The following is a 26,333-nucleotide window of genomic DNA, read 5'->3' as shown; positions in this document are numbered from 1 at the left end:
CACATGGTGTAATTGCCATTTTCGTCCACTCACCATTTCATCTAATAACCAGTTGGTCCAATAGCCATTTAGTCCATACACCATTTGGTCTAAATGGACCAAAAGTTTAATTGGGCGAAATGAATGAAAATAAAATGGATTATTAGACCAACTGGTTATGAGACAAAATGGTCATAGTCAAACTAGTGATTCGACGAAGTGATGATTGGATAAAATGGTTGTTAGACGAAAGGTTGATGGATGGGATGTAATTAGACTAAATGAAGGTAGACCATGTAATGAGTGGACGTGTTGGCAGTAGAGGAATTGGTAATTTACCTACAAAAGTGTACTATCAATCGCTAAATTGCAATGGCAAATCAGGATCATTGTGGCATGTGCCTTTTCTTCAATACATTGACCAGGAACCAATCGGGGGCCTGTTGTATAAAACTTTTTACCTGAGAAAACTCTGGTAAAAACTGAAAACTAAGGTTAGTCTGATTTCTGCCATTGACTTTAACACATGGCAAAAACTCCGGTAAAAACAACCTGATTTTTCTCAGGTAAAAAGTTTTATGCAACGGGCCCCAGAATGGTTCTTTCATACAATATGCGATCCATCCCAAAAATTTGCATTACAAAGCCTTGGGCCCTATCCACTCAAACGCTTGTGATTGATTGCAAATATCAAAAGCACCAATGTGATTGGTTCCTGGTCAGTGTTTTAAAACAAAACGTGAATGAAACAATGTATTTGATTGGTCACTGTCATTGAACGACTGATTCTAAAGTTTTGATTTCGGAACACTGAACTACTTCTATTCTAATATAATTTATAGTCTTGAATCAATATATCAATGTACAATAAATGACACACTACGATCATTGATGCACATGTGTCATACACTGCCTAAAGTTTCAAATAAATAATAATCTTCATAGAATGTATATATTCTGCGAATATATAACTCAATATATTCTTTGAATCAAACTCTTTCTGTATCAACATATGTATAATGTCACTTTGATTAAACAAAGGAAACAAGATCATTATTTACAAATTGAACATTATTCCAGATTATCCATCATTAACATACGTTTGGATGCAAATTAATTAAAGGGGAATCCAACCCAAAAGAAAACGTGTTTTTATAAGGAAAAAAGAATCAGACAAGATGATAGGTTAAAGTTTGAACAATATTGGACAAACAACAAGAAAGTTATGAATTTTCAAAAGTTGTAAATATTGGTAATCACTATACCCATGGACACTTCAAATTGGCCGCATATGGGATGTCATAGTGATGTAAGGCAAGGACTACTCTTTCATGTACTCCAATACATATTATGGCTAAAATTTCATTTTTCCCCAAAGTTTATTTCAAATTATAATTTTCTTTCATGAGGACATAAAACAATATACTACCTGGGATATATTTAGATTACTGCCCCAGGGGAATGGGTACTTAGGATAAAACCACAAATCCCTGATAATAAAGTACATGGCCTATGGGAAAGTTGTCCTTGCCCCTTGTCATAATTTACTTACCCAGTTGCCAATTTGAAATCTACATAGTATTAGTGATCTCAATGTTAAAGCAGCTATAACTTTCTTATTGCTTGTCCGATTTCTTTCAAACTTTCACCATTCTGTTCAATTTATTTTTCTCCTTCCCAACACATGTTATGGCCAAGGCTGGATTCCCCTTTAAAGGCCGTTTGAGCTCCAGTGTTGCGTGCAAATAAGAAATGACAGAATCACTAAAAGGTGATAAGATTTGTAAATCGCATACAAATAAAGGAATGTTTTGGCCCAAGTTGAAAGCATAAGTTATGGCCCTTTGCAATACTACATTACAGGAAAGGCTATAGTGTTGTCAAGTGTACGGGTCAGTAAGTCAAGAGAGGTGCCACATAGAATGGACCACAAGGTTAAAAAAAATATACACAGAAAGGATGTTTTCTTATTTCTGATAAGGAAAAGCCTGGATTATCACTACCACAAATATGTTGACCATGTGTTCTAAACACCATGCATGAATTGAAGGTCTTTCTCTTTTAAAGTGATCGCAAACCTTATTCTAACACTAGAATAGTTTTTCTTGGGATCTCTCATGCAGCTTTTCTGATTAATCCTTGTTCTTCCCTGCGGATGGCATTTATCATTCGGTTAAATCATTCCATTCTTACTTGCAGCTCAAGCTATCTTGTATGTCTCAGAACACAGTTTCAAACAACAAGCATCTTATCATAACCAACATTGGGGATGCATGTATTAGGAGTGAATTGAAGATGTTTATTTTTCTATGTCTTGCAAATCTGACTCCCATTTTTGAAGACTTATATCATATTGGATGACTCAGAATGGAATACTAGTACCAGAAATTGGCCCTAATGAGTGGAATATTCCTGGTAAAGCCATCCAATATAATTATTATCATCTATACACCCCCCCCAAAAAAAAGAGGGAGAAATTTGATTTTAACAAGTCATATCACTTATCACATTATGGTATCATCACTTCAGGATCGATTTTGGTCATTGACATGCAACTTACATGTAGTTCATTATGACGTCATTGAGCATAATTGTGATCTATGCTGCGCATCGCATTGCTTTCATTGTTGTACGCGTTGTATATTTCACGCATTCGCGCAAGACTCTTGAATATGGACTCATACTCAACAGTAACTTTTGTACAGGAGTCTATGGGATATTCGTCGGATTTCGATCATTTTAGGGATACGCTCTAATACTGCACAGGCAATTGATGCAGACCAAAATACGCGTTTTTAATGTATGGCTAAGACGCTCTATATAGACGATAATTTTGATTATTGTACCTCTCATTAAAACATTGGCTTTGATTGGTTACTGAGCCCTGTTAGCATGGTAGTTACCATGGTAACAAAGTTGTTATAAAATCAAGTTCTTGATGGAATGGGCCCCTGGGCGGGAAGCTTGCCCATTCTACATCCTTCATCCACCCATCAATAGGATTTTAGGAGTCTTAAGGAGAGGCAAAAATTACATAGACCTGTATAATCTACATCACAGACGGCCGAGGCTACTGAAACCTACACTGTTTTTCAAACAGATTGACAACATATAAATTCATTTTTTATACAACGTATTGGATATACTTACATTAATTCATTTTTACTCTAGGATTAGTGAATAATATATATATCTTTACTGATGTTTGTTTATTGGTAAGAAGTTGCATGGCTTCTCCACGTTGCTTGCATCGATCCCTGGGAGGCTGGATGAACCGTCGCACATAACTCCTGCAATAGTTGTCTTTTCGTTCTCTTCACAGAGTCTCTCGAAGCCAATACTAGCTTTCCACCTTTGCATCATCTGTTCTCTCTTCTACGTTCTTTCCATCCTCTCCATCTCCAACCTCCTTCTTTTCATCAAGTCCATCTTCCTTCACACTCTCCTCTTTACTTTCAGTTTGAGTATCTATCGTCGTATCCTCTGCATTTGTCATAGTTTTACTCTCTGCATCGCCTTTGGCTTTCGCGCTATCTTTGTCCGAGTTGTCTATGTTGTTAGTGGCATCCTTGGCTTGGTCCTGAGGGGGTGGGTCCTTCTCGTCGATACACTTGACGATCAACTGCTTGATCATCTTGGTTGCTTCGGACGCATCTGGGATGTAAATCCTATCGATGCCGTAGACGAGGGTCTCGCCGGCACTGTTGACGCGGCCGTACCGGAATGTGATGAACTCTGAGCAGCGTTTCTTGGAGGTGATTCTGACGACGTCGGCCAAGGATCGCCGAGCCATGATGTAGGAGAAACCTTTCTTGTTAGCAGCCTCTCGTAAGACGTAGAGATGGGTGGGGGTGACTAGGACATGGCTGAGGGGAAAGAAATATGTTGAGAAATGAAATTAAAATGTGTCTCAATGAATCGTGTGAAAGGACTCTACAAATCGTAAATATCATTGTCAATCGTCATTGAAACTACAGTACTACCACTTCATTATCATGTCATGATTATTATCACAACCTTTACCAACATCACCGTCACTGTGTTCATCATCACCTCCTTCTTCTTCCTCCTCTTCCTCTTCTTTTACTTCTTCCTCCTCCTCTTCTTCTTCTTCTCCTCCTCATTCTGCTTCTTCTTTTTCTTCTTCCTCCTCCTCCTCTTCTTCTTCTTCTCCTCCTCCTCCTTCTTCTTTTTCTTTGTCTTCTTCTTCATCATCACTATCATCACCATCATCATCATCAACATCATCATCATCATCATCATCATCATCACAACCACCACCTCCACCACACCACCATCACCATCATCATCATCTAACAAGGCTTGGTGTAAACTCACCCAGGATAGGTCTGTCCGCTGTCCTTGACCTCTTGACAGTCAAAAGCCTTGAGGATCTCAGGTTTCTTGAGCCAGGTGTCCGTGCTGACCAACTCTCTCCTCTCCTCATCAGATGAACCAGCACCACCAATACTCTCTGGATTGGAAAAGATGAGGGAGGAATGTAAGGAGAGAGGGATAGAAGGATGATATATTGAGGGAGACAGAAATACAGGAGAATAAGAAAAATAAGAGAATGAAAGGGAGGGAATGAAAGAAAGGAGGGTGGGAAGGGGGCAGAAAACGATGGGATTAGTATATTGAAATAAAGGCATAGGAGAAATAGAAAGAGTAATGAATACAGAAGAAAGAAGGAAAAAAGAAAGAAAGAAGGAAAGAATTACGGAAGGCAGAATGATAAATTTAAAGAAAGAACGAAAGAAAGAAAAAAAGAAAGTAAGAAAGAAAGTAAGAAAAAAAGAAAGAACGAGAAAGAGAGTAAGAAAAAAAAGAAGAAACAATAAAGAAAGGGGAAAAAGAATATTAAAAACAATGAAAAAAAAAGATGGTTAAAGGGTTGGAAATAAAGAAAGGGAAAAAGGTGAAAAAAAAGACAAAGGGAGATATTGAAAATTAAAGACATTAGTAAAAAAAAAAATTCCCCTTTTTGTTAGTGGGAATATTTTCACAGCCACATACATTTGGGGGCGTTACTGAGTACTGTTTCTTCAATCTTCAACACATGATGTCAAACTATAATCATACAACTTGTGATTTTTTAATGTTATTTTCAGTAAAAACACAAGTACCAAAATGACTTAATATTCTGAAAGCGCCTTTTCTGATTGAGAACTTCTCCATTAACCCCATGTTCTTAATTCCTATTAAGCCGAGCGCACCTGTGGTTCAATCAAGATTAGCAATATACAACTGATAGAAGCTGTCTTATCAGCAATCATACATTAAGTAATGGAAAAGCAAGGTCATTTAATGACTGCTTTTATATGAACTGTCAAGTTTCTAATGACTAATGGCCCAAAGGCTTTCGAAGGTATTCTTAAGACGATGAGAAAGTGACCTTGATCGATAAGTAAGCCATTGCTGCTCTAGTTTTGAAGCAAAGATATTCTCGATGATAATTTTATGTCAAATCCCTTCGTTCTGAGAAATTAATAAGAACCTTTCAAACCTAATTGTATCTTGTAAGAAATCAAATTTTGCTCCTGGTTTGCTTTTTTTTTTTGGGGGGGGGGGGGGGAGGAGGGGGTATCTAAATCTGATACAAACATGAATTATTAGTAAATAAATTAACAAAGTCATTAAAAAATCAAATTCAAATGATTTATTATCTAGTGAAAATAAAGATGAAGCACTACAAACAACAATTATTATTCTCATTTGTGCCAGTAATATTTAGCACAATTTGCAAATTAAATCCTGGAGATATGTTCATTCCTTATATACAGGTGAAAGAAAATGCATAAAACATATTACAGTGGTGCTCAAAAGTATGTGGTGCTTATTTTAAGTATTCAAGTTCTGCCATGTTATAGATATTTAATTGCGAAGGTGATAACATATTATATTCAATAAGGTTTGTCACTCTAGGCTCGCTAAACATTGTAGAGTTGTTGTCTACATTCAACACTCAGCATGAAGGAGTGCATTTTGTGGTGGAGTTCACTAAGTTATGAGCACAACTCACAACTGCATGTCCTGAAATAAGCAGCGGTAATCCCAATGCAATCAATCATAAAGATATTCTTCTCTGGTGATTGCTATGCTTTGTGTTACAGGCCCCAGGTGACCCTATGTTCCAGTCGTTCATAAAGTCATGCATAATTTTACACTCAGCTTTATGAAACATCCTTCTGGGCCCCTTCTTGCAAAGAGTTACGGTTGATCCAATCAACCTCAACTATATGGAAATCCATCCATGTCATAATTTTTTCTTCAGAACATTTGCACAATGCAATTTGTGAACAAAAAGAAGCACACTGAATTGTCAAGAAAATGATGAATGTATGAATATACATCATACCTAGAAAATAATTTGAATAAACATGCATTTTTAGATGTTGACGTTGCTGGCTTTCCATAGCTGTGGTTGATTGGATCAATGGTAACTCTTTGTAAGACAGGGCCAGATCTAAATCTGAGGGAGGGTAAAATCTAATGTTCTCTTACCGTTATCATCGTCTTCATCTCCGATGCTGAAGACTGATTGGACGTTACCGCTTCGGTATCTTTTACCAGTATCTAGACTGCTCACATGTCTAAAGAAATAGGAGATATAAATATGTAAATAAAGAGAGAGAGAGAGAGAAGAGAGAAAAAGGAGAAAAGGGAAGAATGAAATGGAGGAAAGGTGATATCACGTATGATCTAAAATATTAAAATCCAATAAAACACTCTATTTTGCATCTTTTGCATCTTTCACAGTGTTGGGGCACAATCATTCATATTAATCTATTAAAGGGGGACTCCGAGGTGAAAAATAATATGATTTGAACAGATAAAGAGAACTCAAACAAAACACTGAAAATTTCACCAAAATCGGACAAGGAATAACAAAGTTATGACATTTAAAGCATTGCATTATTTCAGTATAACAGTTCTGTAAATGTCCTCATGAATATGCAATGAGCAAGCTGGTGATGTCATATCCCCATTTATTCTTTTGGATTTTATTACATGAAATTATATTTATTAAAATTTTGTCCACCAAAACTGAAACGAATGGGATTGATAATTAATTTGATGCAAAAGATAGTCATTACAGCAATTTATATTATTACAAGGGGGACATACCATACATACACGTATGGAAATATCAAATAATCATGATTTCATTTAATAACATGAGAAAAGGTAAAGTGGGGTCATGACATCATCAGCCCACTCAGAGAACATTCACATGTAACAGCATACAAATAGCTGTTTTTACAAAATATTGTGTGACTTCAAAATTCAATAACTATTTTATTTTTTATCAGATTTTGATGACATTTTTAGTATTTTGCTCAATGTATTCTACTCTTTTTATTCAGATATCACTATTTTCAGCCCAAAGTACCCCTTAGATGAATTGGAAAAGTGACATTGACTTTCAGGGATTTGCCAAACTACAGAAAGTCTTTAATGATATCGATCGATTGATTGATTCATTCATTTCCACATTTCATAAAAAGAACAATACAAACGGTGCATAGACAGTATTACAGAATACAGTACTATATTTACAAATAAATATTCAGATGCAAAAAAAAAAAAAACAACATTACATGACAACAAGAAACTAAAATCTAAACAATACTTATTTACAAACAGACAAGAAGAGAAACAGTATATGTAAATGTGGGGGATCATTTAAAAAGTTAGAAATCTTAGAAAATAATCCCAATTTTGTCAATAAAGAGTTTGATTTTTGCAGAAAGAATGTAATTGAGCTAACTTAGTCTAGGGAATTAAAGATTTTGTAGAAGATAAGTTTTAAGTTTATATTTAAACATATTAAGGGATTGTGATTTTTTTACATCTTCAGGAAAACTGTTCCAGAATACAGGACCATTTTCGGGATAACGATAATTTCCCACATGAAACACGGTAATCAGATTTTCTTCTTGTATCATAATTGTGAATATCAGAATTTTTATAAAATAAAGAATTAAAATCTTACTTTTCCTCTCCTGCAGGATCATTCTTGATGAACTCTATAACCTTGTCCTTGACAGACGCCGACTTGCTCTTAAAAATAGTCGTAAGACGGCCCATCACAGCCGCTCCACGCTCCGTTAGCTTCTGAGGGGAATCACCAATCTAAGTAGGAAAGAGAGAAGGATAGAAAGATAGATGGAGAGAAAGATAGATGGAGAGATTGAGAGTTTGTAAGATAAAGAGTGGAGGGGTGTGGGCAGAAAGATTGAGGGATGGTGCGATAAAAGGAGAAAGGCAGAGGGATGGAAATTGAGATATTGATGGAGAGTGAGAGAAGAGAGAGAAAGATGAAAGAGGGAGAGAAGGGGAAGAGGGACAGACATAGAGAAAGATAGAGTGAGGAAGAGAATGAGAGAGAAATAGAAAGATAGAGAGAGTGAGAGATAAACCGACAGTCAGATTGTGAGGGAAAAACAGTTGGGGAGAAATTATAACAAGAGAATGTAAACATGAAAATCAAGTGCAAATAAATAACAATGGACAAAGAGAGGGTGAGATATAAAAATATACACACATGGATGAACTTTATGTGAAAAGAAGTATTTTTCTTAATCATCCCTGGGGGGTGTTTCACAAAGATTTAAATATGACATTGACTTAGAGTCGCACTTAAATACCGAGTTGTGTACGGTATGAAAGGCTTGACTGCATTGGTCAGATCGTGTCATGAGGACGCGCACTGATGCGTTTCTATCAATAAGATCGCGCGTTGCATAGCATGTACGCGTCGGCATTTCAGTGCGACTTAAGTCATACTTAAATCTTTGTGAAACACCCCCCTAGAGTGACAAGACCTTGTATCTCAAACTTTGTTTGAATGACAAGATAATTATCCTGTTCAAGTCCTTCTTCCATATCTTTCAAATAAGAATGAAGAGATCAGTCTTGATGGGTATCTGTTTGGTCTACTATCAACTATTTGGTTTACTTCTCATATAGTCTAATACCACATGGGCTGAACCAATTTGGTCCAACTGCCATTTGGTCTACACACTCCACATGGTCTAATACCCAGGTCCAATCCTCATTAAATCTCATGTCCAATTGGTCTAATTTCCATTTCATCAAGGCCTACTAATCATATGTCATTTTTCAAATGAATGTTTGGTTCTTAGACAATTAATCTAACCATATAGAATATGGTGCTAGACGAAGTAGATATTAGACAAAATGAGTATAGCCTGACTGAAAATTGGACCAAATGGTGACTGGGCTAAATGGCAGTGAGTTTGGGTGGTCCTTTACAGGACCAACACTTGCCCAAGAAAGATACATGGTGTACCATGAAACCTACTTCACTATTCTTCTTCGCCATGAAAACCTTCAGAAGTTACAAGGCAATGATTTATTTTTAATTGGTCTAATGCAAATTCGTCCAATTGCCAACTCGTCTACTATCATTTGGTCTACCATCAGTTCATCCCCTATCCACATGGTCTATTTGCCATTTCGTCCACTCACCATTTCATCTAATAACCAGTTGGTCCAATAACCATTTAGTCCATTTACCATTTGGTCTAATTGGGCTAAGTGTTAATTGGGTGAAAAGAATGAAAATAAAATGGGTATTAAACCAACTGGTTATGAGACGAAATGGTCATAGACGAACTGGTGAATAGATGAAGTGGTGATTGGACCAAATGGTTATTGGACCAAATGTTGAAATGTTGATGGACGGAATGGCATTAGACTAAATGAAGGTAGACCATGTGATGAGTGGACGAGTTGAAAATAGAAAAAATGGCAATTTACCATGGCAATTAGACCAATTGGTTGGCAGACAACCTGGTTGTATATGAACTAGGTTTAGACCATGTGGGATGAGAACAAATGGAAAGTAGGTGCAACAATGCAGTTTATCAAAGTCCTTACAGCATGTCAAAGTGATGACTATACTTGGATTCAATATCACCTGGGCCATTTTGGTTTTCCTTCCTGAACATTTGTTTTAATTTATAATGCATAAATTTATTTCTGCAGAGCACTTTGAGAGTCTTTTAATACTGGTCTGAAGTGCGGTATATAAAAACATCATCATCATTATTATTATCATAATTATTATTATTATCATATTGTTATTATTTGAAGTATGGCATTCTGTCACTCAAACAGCAAAAGGATTATTGAGAATAAGCAAATGATGATGGCAAGATTTTAAATTTTTATTTTAAATAGAAAGGGAGGGGGGGGGGGGATGTAAATTCTTTTGCAGTTTGAGATCAATGCATGTACATGTACCAATCATTATGGATTGAGTATATGATTAGTGTATGACCATGGTGCAATATTTTCACTAGGGAGAATGACTGTATATGAATATGACAAAAGAAGCCTTTATATTTCAAGGCCAGTTCAGATCAGGGAAATAACTCACCGAACTGTTCTCCAAACTTGAACTGTCAGCCTGTGATATAAGGACAGATTGGATTGCTACTACTTTGTCTATCCCGGCTAAGTGTATTGTTTTATTAGAGCTTTTACTTCAGCTTTATCATCATCATAACTACCATCATCATCATCTTCATTGACATCCCCGTCATCATTCTATCATCATCATCATCATCATCTTTATCATCATCATCTTTATCATCATCACCGTTATCATCATCATCCTCATCATCATCATTTAAAGGGCAATTCCATAGGTTGGTGGACATGAGCTCAATGTGTCTTTGTACATATAGCCCACCTGAACCGTAACGTGAGTAACCACTTTATCTGCACCCCTGGGTAAAAACCATGTGTTCTTTATTTTTTTAATTATATACAAATTTGTCTCCCTAATATACTTCTTTGAAATGGATATAATCAACTTTCATAAAAGCCTTGTATGAGGACACTTTTCACTTATGTCCACTTTTCATTTTATGCATGTCCAAATCATGTAACATGAGTAACCGACACATTTCAAAGATTTGCCAGGAGCATTATGAAATTTCCCAAGTTTTGTTTTTATACAAAGGATAGTCAGACTGCGTACTATGTTGTGATAAAGAGATGTTTAGTTCCTATCAATAATAATGGAGTTACAGCTCCAAGTATGAGTCAAGGTGTCTCCAAATGTAACGTGGGTAACCGTGGAATAGCCCATAATCATCTTTATCATCATCATCTTCATCGACATCACCGTCATCATTCTCATCATCATCATAATCATCTTTATCTTCATCATCATCATCATCATCATCATCACCACCACCACCACACCACTATTTACATCAGCACATCCCTTTCTATTTTGATCATCCACACACTATCCACACAGTCTACCCCACCTCTGGGAAGTTTCTTTCAATCCCAGGGGCTGATCCGATCTCCCTCTAAACAAATATTTCATATGAGACATCTTCTACAATATATCCCATAATTTTTCTGTTAATTTCTTATGCAAAAACCAGTGGAGGAAATATTGCTATGCATATATCATAGACTAATAAAATGAAATTGATTTGAACATCAACTACGGTAATAAGATTTCCAACTGGATACTAGAGTTATGTATATAAATACCATACAATAGGAAGATGAAGCATGCAAAAAAAAGACCCAGTTCAAATTGAGAATTTAACTTACCCCACTATCATCTGATCCTGAACTCTCTGGCTGTGAGATGATGACTGATTTCAGTATGGTTGGATCTATCATACCTGTCGTCAATTCTTTCTCTACAAGCTTCAGTAGAGCTGATCAGAATAAATATGAATAAAAAGAACATGTGATATTAAGAAAATTTGTTGACAATTACTTCTTTGAGTTGCTCCATTGCAATATTTATGGATCCACGACATCTGCTCCGCTGTGAATTCCACACATTAATGGAATGACCTACTTCAACCCTGGGTTTAACACTATACCCCACCCTTAACCTAGTATGAAACCCTTTGGCAACCCTCACCCTAAATCTTGGATGAAATAAAGCCCGGAGAAAATGACGTGTCACCATATTTACATACCAAGTCCACTAAAATAAATAGCTGATCTTAATAAAAAGAGAGACTAAAATAACTGACATTTGATAGAGCTTAAATATCACACGCCATGAAAGAAAGCTATATGAATTAGGGTGATGTCTTATACAATTATTACACAATATATTCAAATGTTTTTCTTCTGATGTAAAACAAACATGGTTTGAATCCTCACTGATCAAAGGTCTGTGATAACATTTTTTCATAATGACAAAACTAAATCATTTGTTTTTGTCTTAAAACTTTTTATGTTGCCAATCCTATCCACAAACTTTATCACAACGTACAATTAGACGTAGCGCGGAGACAAATCAAATTGTTAATAAATCTGATATCTGGGTGAGATCCCCCTCCCCCATTCAAAGGTAAGGATTAAAGCAGTATTACATATACAAATTTTACAATTGACCTTTAATTGCTTACCTGTGTAGCCTCCAGTAGCCATACTAACTGATTGGATTTTCCTCTGAAAAAAATAATAAATGAAGGAGACAAAGATCAATAATTTGCCTGGAAACATTTTTTTTCTTCTTTGTGTAGAATATAATGCACATTGTTTTGTATTATCATTATTTTTTATTTTTTTTAGAAACAAGCCCATATAAGCTACATGTAATTATCTTTGAGAAGTGCTTATTAGAACTAGCATATTCTGCACCATACAATATGTGATTTACCCGGGGGGCCACTTACATTGACGAGTGGATACCATGCGCGACCAAAAAAACACGTAAAAAGGGTGTCAAAAACACTAAAATAATGAAAAGGGTATCTATTTTCGCTAGAAGAGCTACGTGGTTAGGGTCAAATTTGCGAGGGTATAGAAAATTAGGATTAAAATGTTTTATAAAGGATGTACTTATTGCCCCAACAGTCAACACTACGTGTTTAGAGTACGATTTACGCGAGGTGTGGGAGGTGGGGCCGTACTAAACCCAATGTTGTAGTTAAAGGTAAAACTGACGACCGACATCCGTGACGTAACAATTAAAATATTGCTGTACTTGTTTAGGGGTTCAATTCAAGGAATACTTGCCAAGAGTATCGTTTTGTTTCCAATACTTGTTAAGGGTAAGGTTTCACACGCCAATACTTGTTAAGGGGTGCATTTTCAGAATATGGAATATACGTGTTTAGGGTGCTTTTTGAGACCCCATGGTCGCGCATGGTATCCACTCGTCAAGGGAAGTGGCCCCCCCCTCCGGGTGATTTATTAATTGCAAATATAGTTCAGCTGTCATTCTAAAAGAACGTTTCGTAAAGATATTTAAGTATGATTTATTAAACCCTTTTCAATGCTTAGCTGCGTGCCGTATATAAGACTTGGTGAGCATGTGCTACGACATATTCATCATCATTATTTTAATAGATGTAGAGTTTTAGAGGCTCATATATTTTTTGACGACTTGCGAGGTTGTTTCAAAGAGACAAAATATTAAAACTGATTTTTAACATGCATGCCTATGAAAACCATCCAAAATTGAAAATATTTGACAAAATGAATATTTTGCCCCGCCCACAAGATTATCATCGGTTAATAAATGATTGTGCACATGAAGCTATTGTTACGTCAAAATGAAATCGCATTTGCGTATTAGTTGCCAGGAGGTGTGGAGAGAGATTGCGTCAATTTATTGAATTCAAATGCGCGTGCACTATACGCGAGCGCATCTGTACAGAGATTTCTTTTAAAAAAATTACATTACTCAGCACCATACTCATGATTTACAGGATTGCCATAAATGATGGTTTGTAAAAACATTTTTTTTTTGCTTTATTAATTTATGTTTAGCTTTGTGGGAGTATCTAAATAATAATAAAAATATTGGATGACCAATTTTCGTGGAATGCGTAAAAATATTGTTACTCGCTGAAGAACAATATTGGATTAGTCTTCGACTCACCCAATATTGTTCTTCAGCTCATACAAAATTTCTTCGCATCCCACTCAAGGCCATTAAATATTTCCTAAATAATCGGTCAGTGTGGAGTCAGATTCATAAGTATGAAAGTAGCATAAAAATGGATTTCAAAATCCACACACCTGTAGAAAGTTAGCAATGATCATATGAAGGTACTGATCCTCCTCCTCCCTTCCCGTTCCCAAGAAACACAGGTGTTCACCGGCTGCTTGTGATCCTGCCGTGATGGACTGCTGCTGTGCCGCTAGAAGGGCCTTCACTGCACTGGCAAACTCAGCTGGCTGTTGTAGCATCTACAAGAAAAGAATCATACGCCTTCCTGATTAATCAACTGTGGACATAATGGTTTATACTTTCATTCCTAGTTTATTGTATATTCAGTCCTTATCAGGAATTTTTTTTTTACAAGGGTGCTTGGGTGAAATGCCCAAAAGAGCCATGGAAAATCCCCCATTAACTGCAATGTAATAAAGCTTCTCCAATGTTGCAGATTAAGCCCGTAGATTGGGTAAAGAATTCCCACACAAAAGAAAAAAATCCTGGTAATTTAATGAATATTTTAATTTACGATTTCCAAGTACCACATACAGTGCTTTGTAAAATTTTATTTAACTACATTCTTGAAAATTTTCTGTAACACGATATCCAAAGTGTATAAATACCAACGAGTCTGTGTATAACTTTCAGGCTAAGGCTAATGTTTAATCACTTTGAAACTTAACGATTTTGTTGAACTTTGGTTCACAAAAACACAAAAAACTTGTTTCGTTTATTCACATGTTATGTTCTATTCATCCTATTTTGTCTTGAAGATGTTTTGCATTCAACCAGAGATCTATGCTTACCAGGTTAGCATCGAGATGGAAAGCAGTAGCTAGATGACTCCTGTTATAGTGATCAGCAGGCCGGCAATCAACAACAAAATAACTAATACCGTCGCCCTGTCAAATAAAACAAATAAGGCACAGTTGATATTAAAGTATTCAAATCACATTTATTTCACTCTTGATTGTAATAATAATAATAATATGCAACATTTATATAGCGCTTCATACAAATGTTTTTAAGCGCTGCATACTATTACCCCGGCTTTAGCACGGCTACCCTGATTGGGCGCAATTGTACACATATCACAGTACAAAATAAATCATCAGATGACAATTCAAACATAAATTCCACTTTGCACTCGTTGGCAATTACTTTGGAATTGCAGCACTCAATATTTGGAACAACAAACCAGAAAGTATTTGTTAAATTACCAGTACCAAGACTTTAAAAAAGCCCCTGTAGTTCTATTTGTTTAAGGCACAATACATTTTTCTGTTTGGTTTTATCATAATGTTAATGCTAGGTATTCACAAGAAAAGAAATCAGAAAAGAAAATAAATAAAAGTTTTAGGCAACGCTTCCCAAGAAACATGTACTCACAGGTCCTTGTGTTACAGCTTGAAGAAGTTCTGATGGATTGACAAGGAGACAGAGAGAGCTAGGGCCTTCACTCGCTTCCTTCGGACTGGCAAAGTTAGCTCCAAATAAAGACTGGTACTCCTAGAATGAGATAGCGGTACATACCCTTTTTAAGCAATTATCGTAGAAATGAGGCAACATTCAATATAATATGTGATCTATTATACATATGTTAAAAAAGAGAAAAATCTGATTTAACAAGTACAGAATAATCATTCCTACAAAAAGAGGAAATTTAATTTTAATTGCAATATCTTTAAAGCAAAAATGTTTCCAAGAATTTCAATGTGTTTTATGTACTTAGCGGTAAAAATATATTAATGCTGTCATAAGTAGAATCAAGTTATCCCCAAATTAATATTGCCCAAGATTAAAGAGTCAAAGAAATTACGTACTCTTCTAAATGACTGTGGCGTTTTTGATGCATAGTATTGAGCTAAACCAAAGAAATCTTCAACATCATCCTCTTCTAGTTGGCTTGGAAACATGGCTAAACAATCGATCAGTTCGTCTCGGTTAGACTCAGTCATGCCCATGATATGCTCTCTGGAAGAGAAACACAAAAGAAATATATGGTTTAGGTTGTACACCCACAGAAAAAACAATGCAAGAAAATCATACTACCCAACTTGGATTTGAACCTACGACCTTGGCTTGCATGACCAGTGCTCTATCATCTGAGCTATCTGAGCTCCCATTGAGGCAATGGAGCATTCTCTTATTATGTGATCCTTAACCCTATCTAGGCCAGGGGGGGCGGCGGCAATATTTTCGCTGCACGAAATTTTTTGACCGCTCCGCTCGCTGACTTTTTACTTTCAAGTCTTGCGCAACTTTTGAGACCAATTTTTCGTTACCCAGGTATGTGGTTCCGAAATTACGCAACATTATGTATGTGCATGTCAGACCAAAAATTGCTCAAAAACATGATTTTGTGTACAAAGTCAATGCAAAATGTTTTTTCAACCAAAAATCATAAATGTATGATTATTTTTAGTTTTGCTGGTCTAAATGTATTTATTTCATGCTTTTTATGATCTCAGAAGAGTCCCCAACAAATTTCATTGAAGAAACAATGAAAAACATAAGGTAAAAAACAAAGAAATACTTAAGAAATTGCAAAAAACAATATAATACATAAGAAAATAATTTGATACTGCAATTCTGTTCATACACTTGCTAAGAACACCACAACATATGGAGCTTTATTTAGGGAGTTAGAGGAAAAAGTATGATTTTGCATACTAATTACGCATAAATTAGCATAATCACTTGATAGTAATTCGCATGAAATAAATTACTATACAATTTTGTAGATTATGTCCCAGACAACCCGCGTGCCAATTTTCGGCGTGATCGTGTGGTCGACAGCCAAGATATCAAGGGGGGGGGGGGCCCTGTGAGGCCCCCCCTGGCCATATTAACTCCCAAAATACCATGGCCTAGATAGGGTTAAACAGTAGGAGTCTGATAATAGAACCCTAGCTAAACTACACTCATTGTGGAATTTCAGTTCATCTCTTATATTTAAGAACTTTTTACCTGAAATAGAGACAAGAGACATGGGAATGAAAACGTAAAATATCTATGTTTGAAACCTTAATCACCATCATCATCAACAGCATCACCATCACCATCCTCTTTCTTCCTCCACCTCCTCATCATCATCATCATCATCACTACCACCCAACCTGCTACCACCATCATCAACAGAACCATCATCATATCATCATCAATATCCTACTCCTCCCAATCATCACCATCATCATCTCCATCATCATCATATCACCATCACCATCACAATCCCTATCATCATTATCATCGTCAGCTGCACTGAGATGCTATATTTGCCAGAGGTTTTCCTTACTTAGCATTGACAAGTATAACCAGCCCCAAGAAGAACTGTAGGAATGGATCAGCTTGTAGGAAGTAAAGACTCCACATTGATTGGATGATCTCCAGACCGCACCTCCCAGCAAACACTGTATTGAACTGAAGAAACAGAAACAGAAAAAGCATGAGAATAGTCTGTAGGCACAGACCCTGAATGAAGCTTTGACTAACAAGTGGGTCTTCACAAACAAGACTAGCAGATACAAAACTTGCTGTTTCAATTAAGGGCCCTCAGTGCAAGTCATTGTAAGCTACATGTATGTATTCAGACCACTTTAACTCGAGTGAAGGGTTTGCACAGTAGACTATATCATGGCTTGGCTGTTAAAAGCTAGTCTGCATGTACAGACTCTGATTGAAAATTTGATCAAAGAGTGGGTCATGAGACAAGACTAGCATGAATACAACTTGCTGTGAGAGAAAGACCTTCTATGCACATGTCCCATTCAGGGACTTTAGGCTACCCATCCAGACCCCATTCTTCAAGTAAGTGAAGGGTTTTCACAGAAAACTAGTTTAAATCTTTTTCCTAAAACTTCTAAAATTTAATTTTTTTCAGGACAGTTCAGAAAAATGAATAATATTACAATTGCACCACTGGGGAATTTAAACACTTGGACCTCTGAATGCAAAGCAAGAGTCTGAACCATTCCTATGGACAGCAATTTTCTGTTTCCAAAAATGGTCTTTAGATTGAAAAAAAAAAACGTTATTCCATTTCAAACTTGACCTAAAACAGAAATCCTCTTTTGTTATATAGAAAATGTACACAGCAAAAGCATCACTTCTATTTCGCAACTTAGGTATTTATTGAATTTCCACATGAAAAGTAAAGAACCAAACCAGATTTTATGTTTTGATTTACTGGTAAATGGAAAGTCACTATCCCTACACTGTATCATGTTTCTACTTAATAGTCATACTCTGCCTATTAAAGTTTTCGCAAGTGGTAAACTTACCCAACATTTAGTGTAGGAATCAGGGAAGATCTTTTTGGTTTCTAGGAAATTGCAGAGTTCCGGTTCATGATACATGACAAGTAATCTAAAGAGATGATACGTTCTACTCAGCTCGTTGGTTTCCCTGAAAAAGAAACAAACCATGAATATTATTAAAGGACAAGTCCACCCCAACAAAAAGTTGATTTGAATAAAAAGAGAAAAATCCAACAACCAAAACACTGAAAACTTCATGAAAATCGGATGTAAAATAAGAAAGTTATGACATTTTAAAGTTTTGCTTAATTTCACATAACAGTTATACGCACATCCTGGCTGGTATGCAAATGAGGAGACTGATGACGTCATCCACTCACTATTTCTTTTGTATTCTATTACATGAAATATTCTAATTTTCTCCTCATTGTCAAGTGAAACAATGCGTGATTCCTCCATGAACACATGAACATGTGGAACTAGCATTGCTTAAAACTATATGATTCAGTCAAGTTGGTCCCTATTGTCAAATCTGTAAAAAATGAAATATTGTATAATTCAAACAATAAAAAACAAAAGAAATAGTGAGTGACGGACATCATTGACCGTCTCATTTGCATGTCACTGAGTTGTGCATATCACTGTTTTGTGAAAAATAGTGAAACTTTAAAATGTCATAACTTTCTTATTTTACATCCAATTTTGTTGAAATTTTCAGCATTATGCTAGTTTGATTTTTCTCTATTCATTCAAATCAACATTTTTCTGGGGTGGACTTGACCTTTAATAATCGCTAGAGGGTATTCATTTGTCTCGCAATCTACTATGGTCAACAAGGAAATTTTCGTCACTTGATAAAGAGTTGCAGCGGCACTCGAAAGCTCGTGAACTTGTAAGCTAGTGAACACTTTTTGCGAGAGTGATCACAAATTTCCTAGAAAGCTAGTGAACACTTTTTGTGAGAGTGATCACGAATTTCCTTGTTGACCATAGTAGATTGCGAGACAAACGAATACCCTCTAGCGATTATTTCATTCCGCAATAATGAACCTATTTAGTATGAATATCATTGTCATGTCATAATCAGACCATTCTCACATTTTCAATCGTAAATACCAATACTTCGATAGGAAGTATATGAACAGGAAATTATACTTATATCAACTTCATTTTCATTAGAAAGTGTTACTCAATAATTCCAACTAAACCTTTCGTGTTGTAATAATGTGATCTTCCAACTAAACCAGTTACTGTATGTAGAGTCACATTACAGTTTTTCTTTTTCGCAATATCCTTCCTCATCATCAAATGGTTCGTTTCACCAAATGCAGAGTAAAACCTTACGACATATATGTAGTTTGGTCACGAGCTGGAGGTTAACCTCAGCTGTAGATTTTCTACCAACCACAACGTTGATTTCAGGAGTACTTTAGTTTTATAAGGTTTGAAATTTAAGATTGGAGTTTTTAAATACATGTAGTTTCAATACCAAATAATCCATGAATTGCTTGAATTTAATCATCTAACATTAAAACGTATATGCTGCTGCTGCTACGACGACGACCACCACTACTACTATTACTAACACTACTACTACTACTACTACTACTACTGTACTCCTACTACTACATGTACTATTACTACTTCTAATACTACTACTACTACTACTACTATTACTACTGCTGCTGCTGCTGCTGCTGCTACTACTACTACTACTACTTCTACTACTACTACTACTACTACTACTACTACTACTACTACTACTTCTACTTCTACTTCTACTACTACTACTACTACTACTACTACTACTACTACTACTACTACTACTACTACTACTACTACTACTACTACTACTACTACTACTACTACTACTACTACTACTACTACTACTACTACTACTACAATGTACTACTACTACTACTACTACTACTACTACTACTACTACTACTACTACTACTACTTCTACTACTACTACAACTACTACTTCTACTACTTCTACTACTACTACTACTACTAAAGAAACAACTGTAGGGTGCTGAAGAATATTGCTCAAGTTTAAGTTGATAAATTCTTTCATGTATTAATCCTATCCCCACTGAAATGGTCTGTCACACAATGTGTATCAGTATCAGATAATCAAAAGTATTTTATAATTTTTCATAACAAACACACATTTATCTACATTATCACAAAGACAGTGCTTAACACAAAAAATAAATCATCAATGCAGCAAATCTGAGTTGAAGCAGACCTATTGAACCGTTTTAAATAACAAGCCATGTAATGAATAATAATCCCATGGCATACTCTGACTAAACCAAGGGCAAGACCTATCATCAGATGCATGTGGTTGATGAATCATACACTAACCACATCACTCAAAATCAATCTTTATCACTCCATCCATAGATAATGTCAATGGTCCTGTACTTTATTTTGGTTTATAAGATACATGGAAGTCCTGCCTTTTTGTAGACACCCATCTGCCATTGGCTGCTATACAAAATTTGAAACTCGAGAGTGGGACACGCCCCCACTCTCTGAAATGACCCTTTTACACGTGAAGGCTGCTGTACTAAATTTGACATTTGTGAATGGGACATGCTCCCTAGTCCCTATTGTATGAGTAAAAAAGCAGCTGTACAATATTTGAATTCGAGAGCAGGGCACGCCCCCATTCTTTCAGATGACCCTCTTACATACGCTGCTTATACATGTACATACAAAATTTGACATTTCAGGGTGGGACACGCCCCAACTCTCTACCCTCTAATGCATACTGTACATGAAGGCTGCTGTACAAAATTTGACATTTGCAAGTCCCCCATTCCCCCTAGATGTCCATGAGGTATGCACAATACGTTACGGAACAATGTTGCATCAGCTCGCCATACCACATCACAAAAAACCTTCAGGTGCAATTATAGAAACTTACCTTGGAACATATTTAGTCATGATGGCATAGAAGCAGTTGTACAGAAGAGCCTTATCCATGTGTAGCGCCACCAAGGGTCCAAGAATGTCCAACCATCCATTGCCCACTTCATACTTGAGATTCTTGGACTTACAGTAGAAGGTCAAGACAGACTCAAGGTCACTGACTAGTGAGAGCTTTTCCTCATCAGAATTATCAAGCTTATCTGAAAATAGAAAGTATAACATAACGTCTATTATTCAATTTAAAAGATAACAACATGAAGAATAAGTCTAGGATTTTGTGACATACAGTTTATATTTTAAGCTATATCGTAAATCTGTAATCATAATTTTGTGGTTCAAATTTTAATTTTACAATGGTAAATTCTGTCATTGTACTTTTTTGGAGTGATCAAAATCTGTTTGCCAAGCTATATCGATCTGCATACTGCAATGAGTTTATCAAATTAAGACTGCTGCAATGTGTGTATTAAATTGAAACTGAATATTCTATGAAAGATAGTTATACAGGTCAATGAAGAAGACGGAATTACATTTCAGAAAACTGAAACAAGTGAACTTTAGGGAAAGTTTAGGCTTACCAATAAATTCTCTGCAGTCTTTCCTCAAGACATCTTGTTCGGGAAGATCAAATATGCCATCAAATGACGTCAGGGCATTGGCTTTTCCGGCAACATTGAGACAAATCTGTCAAAGAACAAAAATACATAATAATACAGGTGGGCTATATAAATGGGTAATAATCGATCCCACTATAATAACAATGACCAATTGATAAAAACGCAAAATACAATAATACAAGATTAAAAGCCTGATTAGAGGTGCCACCTTCTTTATTCCTTCAGGGATCTGCAGAAAGAGTTGTGTTTATTATTAAAAACGCAAGTCAAAAAATCAATCGCAAGTCCCAAATAAGCGCTGATGATTGGTAGAAAATCAAGTTACTCATGATTTTTAGAGTTGCGATTGCAAGTTGCAACTCTTTCTGCAACGGGCCTCAGGTCTGCCATAATTCTTACTGTCACTTTTGCTGTATAAATGTCTAATTCCCTGTCTCCCCTCTCCCTTTCTAGCTCTGCTACTAAATAAAGAATCTAAACACAAACCTTCCATGCTGACGCTCTGTAGATGTTGGGTATTTGTCGTCCTTTGCAGATGTTTCTCAAGGTTCCAAAATCACAGCTCTCTACTAGTGCCTCTTCAAGTTCAGCATGCCTGACATAATAATGGGGAAAATGAATATTAGACTTGAAGAAGTTGAAGCTGAATAAGAAAGTCATTTCATCAAATCGATAACAGATATATTTAAGAAGATATTACGGGAACAGTTTCAAATGAAGATTATTCTTTGTTTCATGGGGAATTAGACACCATTTGGATGTAAATCACACAGAGTGGAAAAAGATTTCTGACCAGTAGACGTTATGGAATGCCACTGAAAATTGAAGTAATTATTCCTCTTTTCCTGGCCTGACAGTTGCCTGAGGAGAAGCATGCTTGACCTACATACATGTAGGGGAAGGCGGGGTAAGTTGTGACACTTTTTGCATTTTGCATGATAGAATTGATATGACTAATAATATTGTATAAATAAGTACCTTGCCTTTAAATATGATTGTTGGGAAATCTCAACTTTCTACCCCCACACTGAAAGTCGTTGTGACCTTTGAAAAAAACGATGTCAAGTGGCACAACTTACCCCATATGTGGGGTAAGTTGTGCGGTGTGCCACCTTCTAGGGTAAGTTGAGCCACAAAAACTATGTACAAAATGTATGCGGGAAGAACCAGCATGTCAATTTTTTATTGAAAGTCTTTTCACTTGCTAATTCTCTATAAATACTAACATTCTCTAAAAGTAAAAGAACTGTCGTGTGAATTTGCTCTTTTCTGCCTGCATATCGATGGCTTTTCAAGGTTTGATTGTTTTTCTTATTCACATTACCATAAGAATTACCATGGCTCAACTTGCCCCATGTTGGCTGGCTCAACTTACCCCAGTCCGAACTTAATGCGATAATTTCGCATCCACACATTTCTTATGCATCCATCATGTAGAAGACTGTGACAAGAATGAAGATCCATACCTACACTGACAATGTTGTTTTTATGTCTTTTTATATGTAAGGACGTGTGTGTGTAAAAAACAATTTTCTATTTCACACCCTTTTTTACTTTTTTGGTTGAAATTTGTATTTTTCCCTCTAAAAAAATACTTTTTGTTTCAAAGTTGAAAACAATGTGGTGGGGTTAAAGGATATGTAATGGGTCATCAATACATGACACCACCATAACGTCCGACTCATTCGTTATTGGCCTGGGGGTGGTGGCTCAACTTGCCCCTATGCTCAACTTACCCCGCCTTCCCCTACATAATGTCCCATATGTAGCATATTATCACAACTGGTACAGTACATACACTGTAGCAATCTTATAACGTCATATTTACAAGTTACTGGTAACTAAAATTTTCAACATTTTGTGCTATTACATTTTCATAATCAATGAACAGAGCTTCCTAGAGATGCAACAATCCAGCTATATTCTGTGAAATAACTTTTAAAATATTCTCAAATTATTATGTATGGGTACAGGGTACGGCCAGGACATTCCATTCTTTGACATAAACCTAATTTGCATTTTCAATAAGATGACACCCCCAAAAATAGAATGCTATGAGGTTCATGCCAAACCTATAATTAAATCTCATTATTAGTTTGTTCTGATATTCTATGATTTTGTTCATAATTGTCCCAAAAGTAATGTTCAGTTTACCAATTGGGTATCCCACATTAAATTAGCCTTTGCTCATCTCCATTTCTTTTTAATAATAATAATAAAAAAAAATTGGGCTTTCTTATCCTCCAAAAGAATTTACCTACATGTAGATCAACCAGTACGACAATACACCAGACGGTGGACTGTACTGTTTCCAGAAGAAGAAGAAGAACTTCATAAAATAAAGATTAAACTTTGTAGGGGACACCATTAGTACTTGCCCAGGCGGCCAGGCCAAGGCCTTTTAGTTTCACGTACAACCTACAACTGGCCACATCAGCTCATCAGGAAGAGAAGTAACAACTTTAAATATTCTAGACCTAGATCTACTTCAAATTGAACTTGCTTGATCATCTGAAAAAAGGGGCAAAATTGGCAATGGTGCATTATTCTACTAGGGTGTCTGAAGCCACACTGAAAAGTGCCAGCATAAAACAGGCTGATTTAGGGGAAAATATGGCACATTTTTTCAGGGAAGTTCAGGCTACTAGAAAAATGTGATCTTTTAATTCTTTGAGTGCCTCAGTATATTGTGGGTTGATTATACGCATTGCTCGTTTTTGTACAGATTCCAGTAATTGTGATTGTTCGTTTGTCAAAAATGTGAGCAAATAGCATTTCTTTCCTCCTTGTGTGTGTTGAGATTGCCATTTCTCCATGCGTTTTCTATGGGAAAATGAAATTTCTATTTTGCACAATTTTTTTCACTTTGTCGCAATTTTTCAATGTGATCTGGTTTCCAAATCTTTATAAAAATCATACCTATCAGATAGAGCATAAAAAATCCTATTGGACTCTTTATGGACAAGTTTTTGGCATTAATAATAAATTTATAACAGCTCTCGGAAGCTAAAAATTTGGATTTGTGTGTGTCTATTTCTTAACTACACAGTCTATGGCAGAGAAATGCTGAAAATTGACCTTATTTCATTCTTCTTTTTTGCAGCCAATAATTGGATTTTTTTCAAAAATGTTACATTTCTGTCTGTCTGAAGGTCATTTCTCTTCAAATTCACAAAGAAAATGTGATATTTTCTTGAAATAAGAAAAATAATTTTTTCTCTCCAGACACCCTAATTCTACGAAAATAAAAAAGTATATCCATTTTTTTCAAATCAATATATTCCATGGCCTGATGGCTTTGAATGTTGATGATAATGACATGATCAAATTTAACTGTGACAAAGCCATAATAAAAAAGTCAGGTCATGATTAGTCTTGAGGACTCCATGTTTTTTAAAAATACTTTGACATGTATACTTCTTCATCATGGAGTCTTGAACCGCCGGTCACATATGTATAAGAGACTGACCAAAACAAAGATGGATTCCCCTAGGAAATCCATCTTAATATAAAAATCAAATAGTCAACCGGCGGTTCCAGACTCCATGACCATGATGAAGAAGTATATGTCAAAGTATTTAAAAAAAATCATCATGGAGTCCTCAAGACTAGGTCATGATCAGAAATTAAGTCTAACGTTAATGTAACTTAGACTACCGGTAGTCTACGAGTCTAAGTTTCTAAAGAATGTAACACTAAGCTTTGTCATTTTTTTTTATACCTTTATACCTTTATACCGGATCTACTGGAAAAATACAGTTGTTTCTGCAGACAAGTTTCCAGGTCTATCTTGTATGTTGTCTTCCTATCTAGAGTATTAAATTTCTCATTCTGTGTCTGTGCCTGTGTGCTGTAACATGCAGTGAAAAAGGTCACTGTTCCCATGGGTGGACATAATGCAAGGAAGACCAAAACTTGTCTAGCTTCGTCTTGAAGCTATTGACTGTTGATGCTGTCACTACTTCAGATGGCAAAGAATTCCAATCATTGACCACTCTGACACTGAAAGTTTTCTGTCTCACATTTTAATTGTTTTTTTTTTGTTATTTTCACCTTTAATAATTAATATCACATGATTTAATATGATTCATAAATAATCATGTGATACTGATACATTATGTTCAGCCAAGATCTAATCTACAAATTAATGCAATGTGTGTAAAAAAAAATTCGGCACATATTGGATTGATGCATGCATGGCTTTGCATGCACTGCATGTTGGTTCATCGGCATTTCGTCCCCTCCCATTTTTCATTGCAATTCATTGGAATTTCACACAATCGCTGTACACAAACCCATTTCCCATTCATTTTACACGCACATTCAAACTCCGAATTCACACACAAAGCTACATGCATTCGTCACAAAATTCAAACCAGAGCTAGGATCACATTAGAAATGGTTAACAGAGGCAAAAGATATCTAAATGAACAAACAAGGCGATTTAAAAACCCTTCCTTCTGTCTTACCAACTTGTGTCGTCGCCTTCCGAGGCTGCCATTTTACCCGATGACGTTGTGCCTTTACCCTTAATACCGGAAGTAAACTGTGGATTTCGCTTGAGCCGCTAGCGGCTAC

The 26,333-nt window shown here is 36.0% G+C and overlaps 1 protein-coding gene across 5 annotated transcripts; it reads right to left on the bottom strand.

The window, feature by feature from the left end:
• Window positions 1-738: 738 nt before the first annotated feature.
• LOC129266378 (TBC1 domain family member 23-like) lies at window positions 739-26,327 on the bottom strand. 5 transcript variants are annotated; one of them, XM_064103482.1, is made up of 17 exons: window positions 26,225-26,327; window positions 22,242-22,350; window positions 21,717-21,822; window positions 21,134-21,338; window positions 18,223-18,346; window positions 17,238-17,362; window positions 15,766-15,916; window positions 15,332-15,451; window positions 14,749-14,844; window positions 14,026-14,196; window positions 12,405-12,447; window positions 11,587-11,696; window positions 10,388-10,417; window positions 7,976-8,097; window positions 6,484-6,572; window positions 4,318-4,453; window positions 739-3,845 (listed from the first exon to the last, which is right to left on the bottom strand). In XM_064103482.1, the coding sequence occupies exons 1-17, from the start codon at window positions 26,254-26,256 to the stop codon at window positions 3,320-3,322; spliced, it is 2,295 nt and encodes a 764-aa protein (XP_063959552.1). In that variant the 5' UTR covers window positions 26,257-26,327; the 3' UTR covers window positions 739-3,319. The 5 variants fall into 5 exon arrangements, with proteins under 5 accessions (XP_063959552.1, XP_063959551.1, XP_063959555.1 ...); XM_064103481.1 differs by having other exon boundaries at window positions 750-3,845; window positions 7,976-8,115; XM_064103484.1 differs by having other exon boundaries at window positions 806-3,845; window positions 7,976-8,094.
• Between the last annotated feature and the right edge of the window lie 6 nt (window positions 26,328-26,333).

Source organism: Lytechinus pictus, chromosome 8, assembly GCF_037042905.1.
Source record: "Lytechinus pictus isolate F3 Inbred chromosome 8, Lp3.0, whole genome shotgun sequence".
Taxonomy (NCBI): domain Eukaryota; kingdom Metazoa; phylum Echinodermata; class Echinoidea; order Temnopleuroida; family Toxopneustidae; genus Lytechinus; species Lytechinus pictus.
Note: the sequence above shows the minus strand (reverse complement) of the source record. Positions and strands in the feature narration are given on the sequence as shown.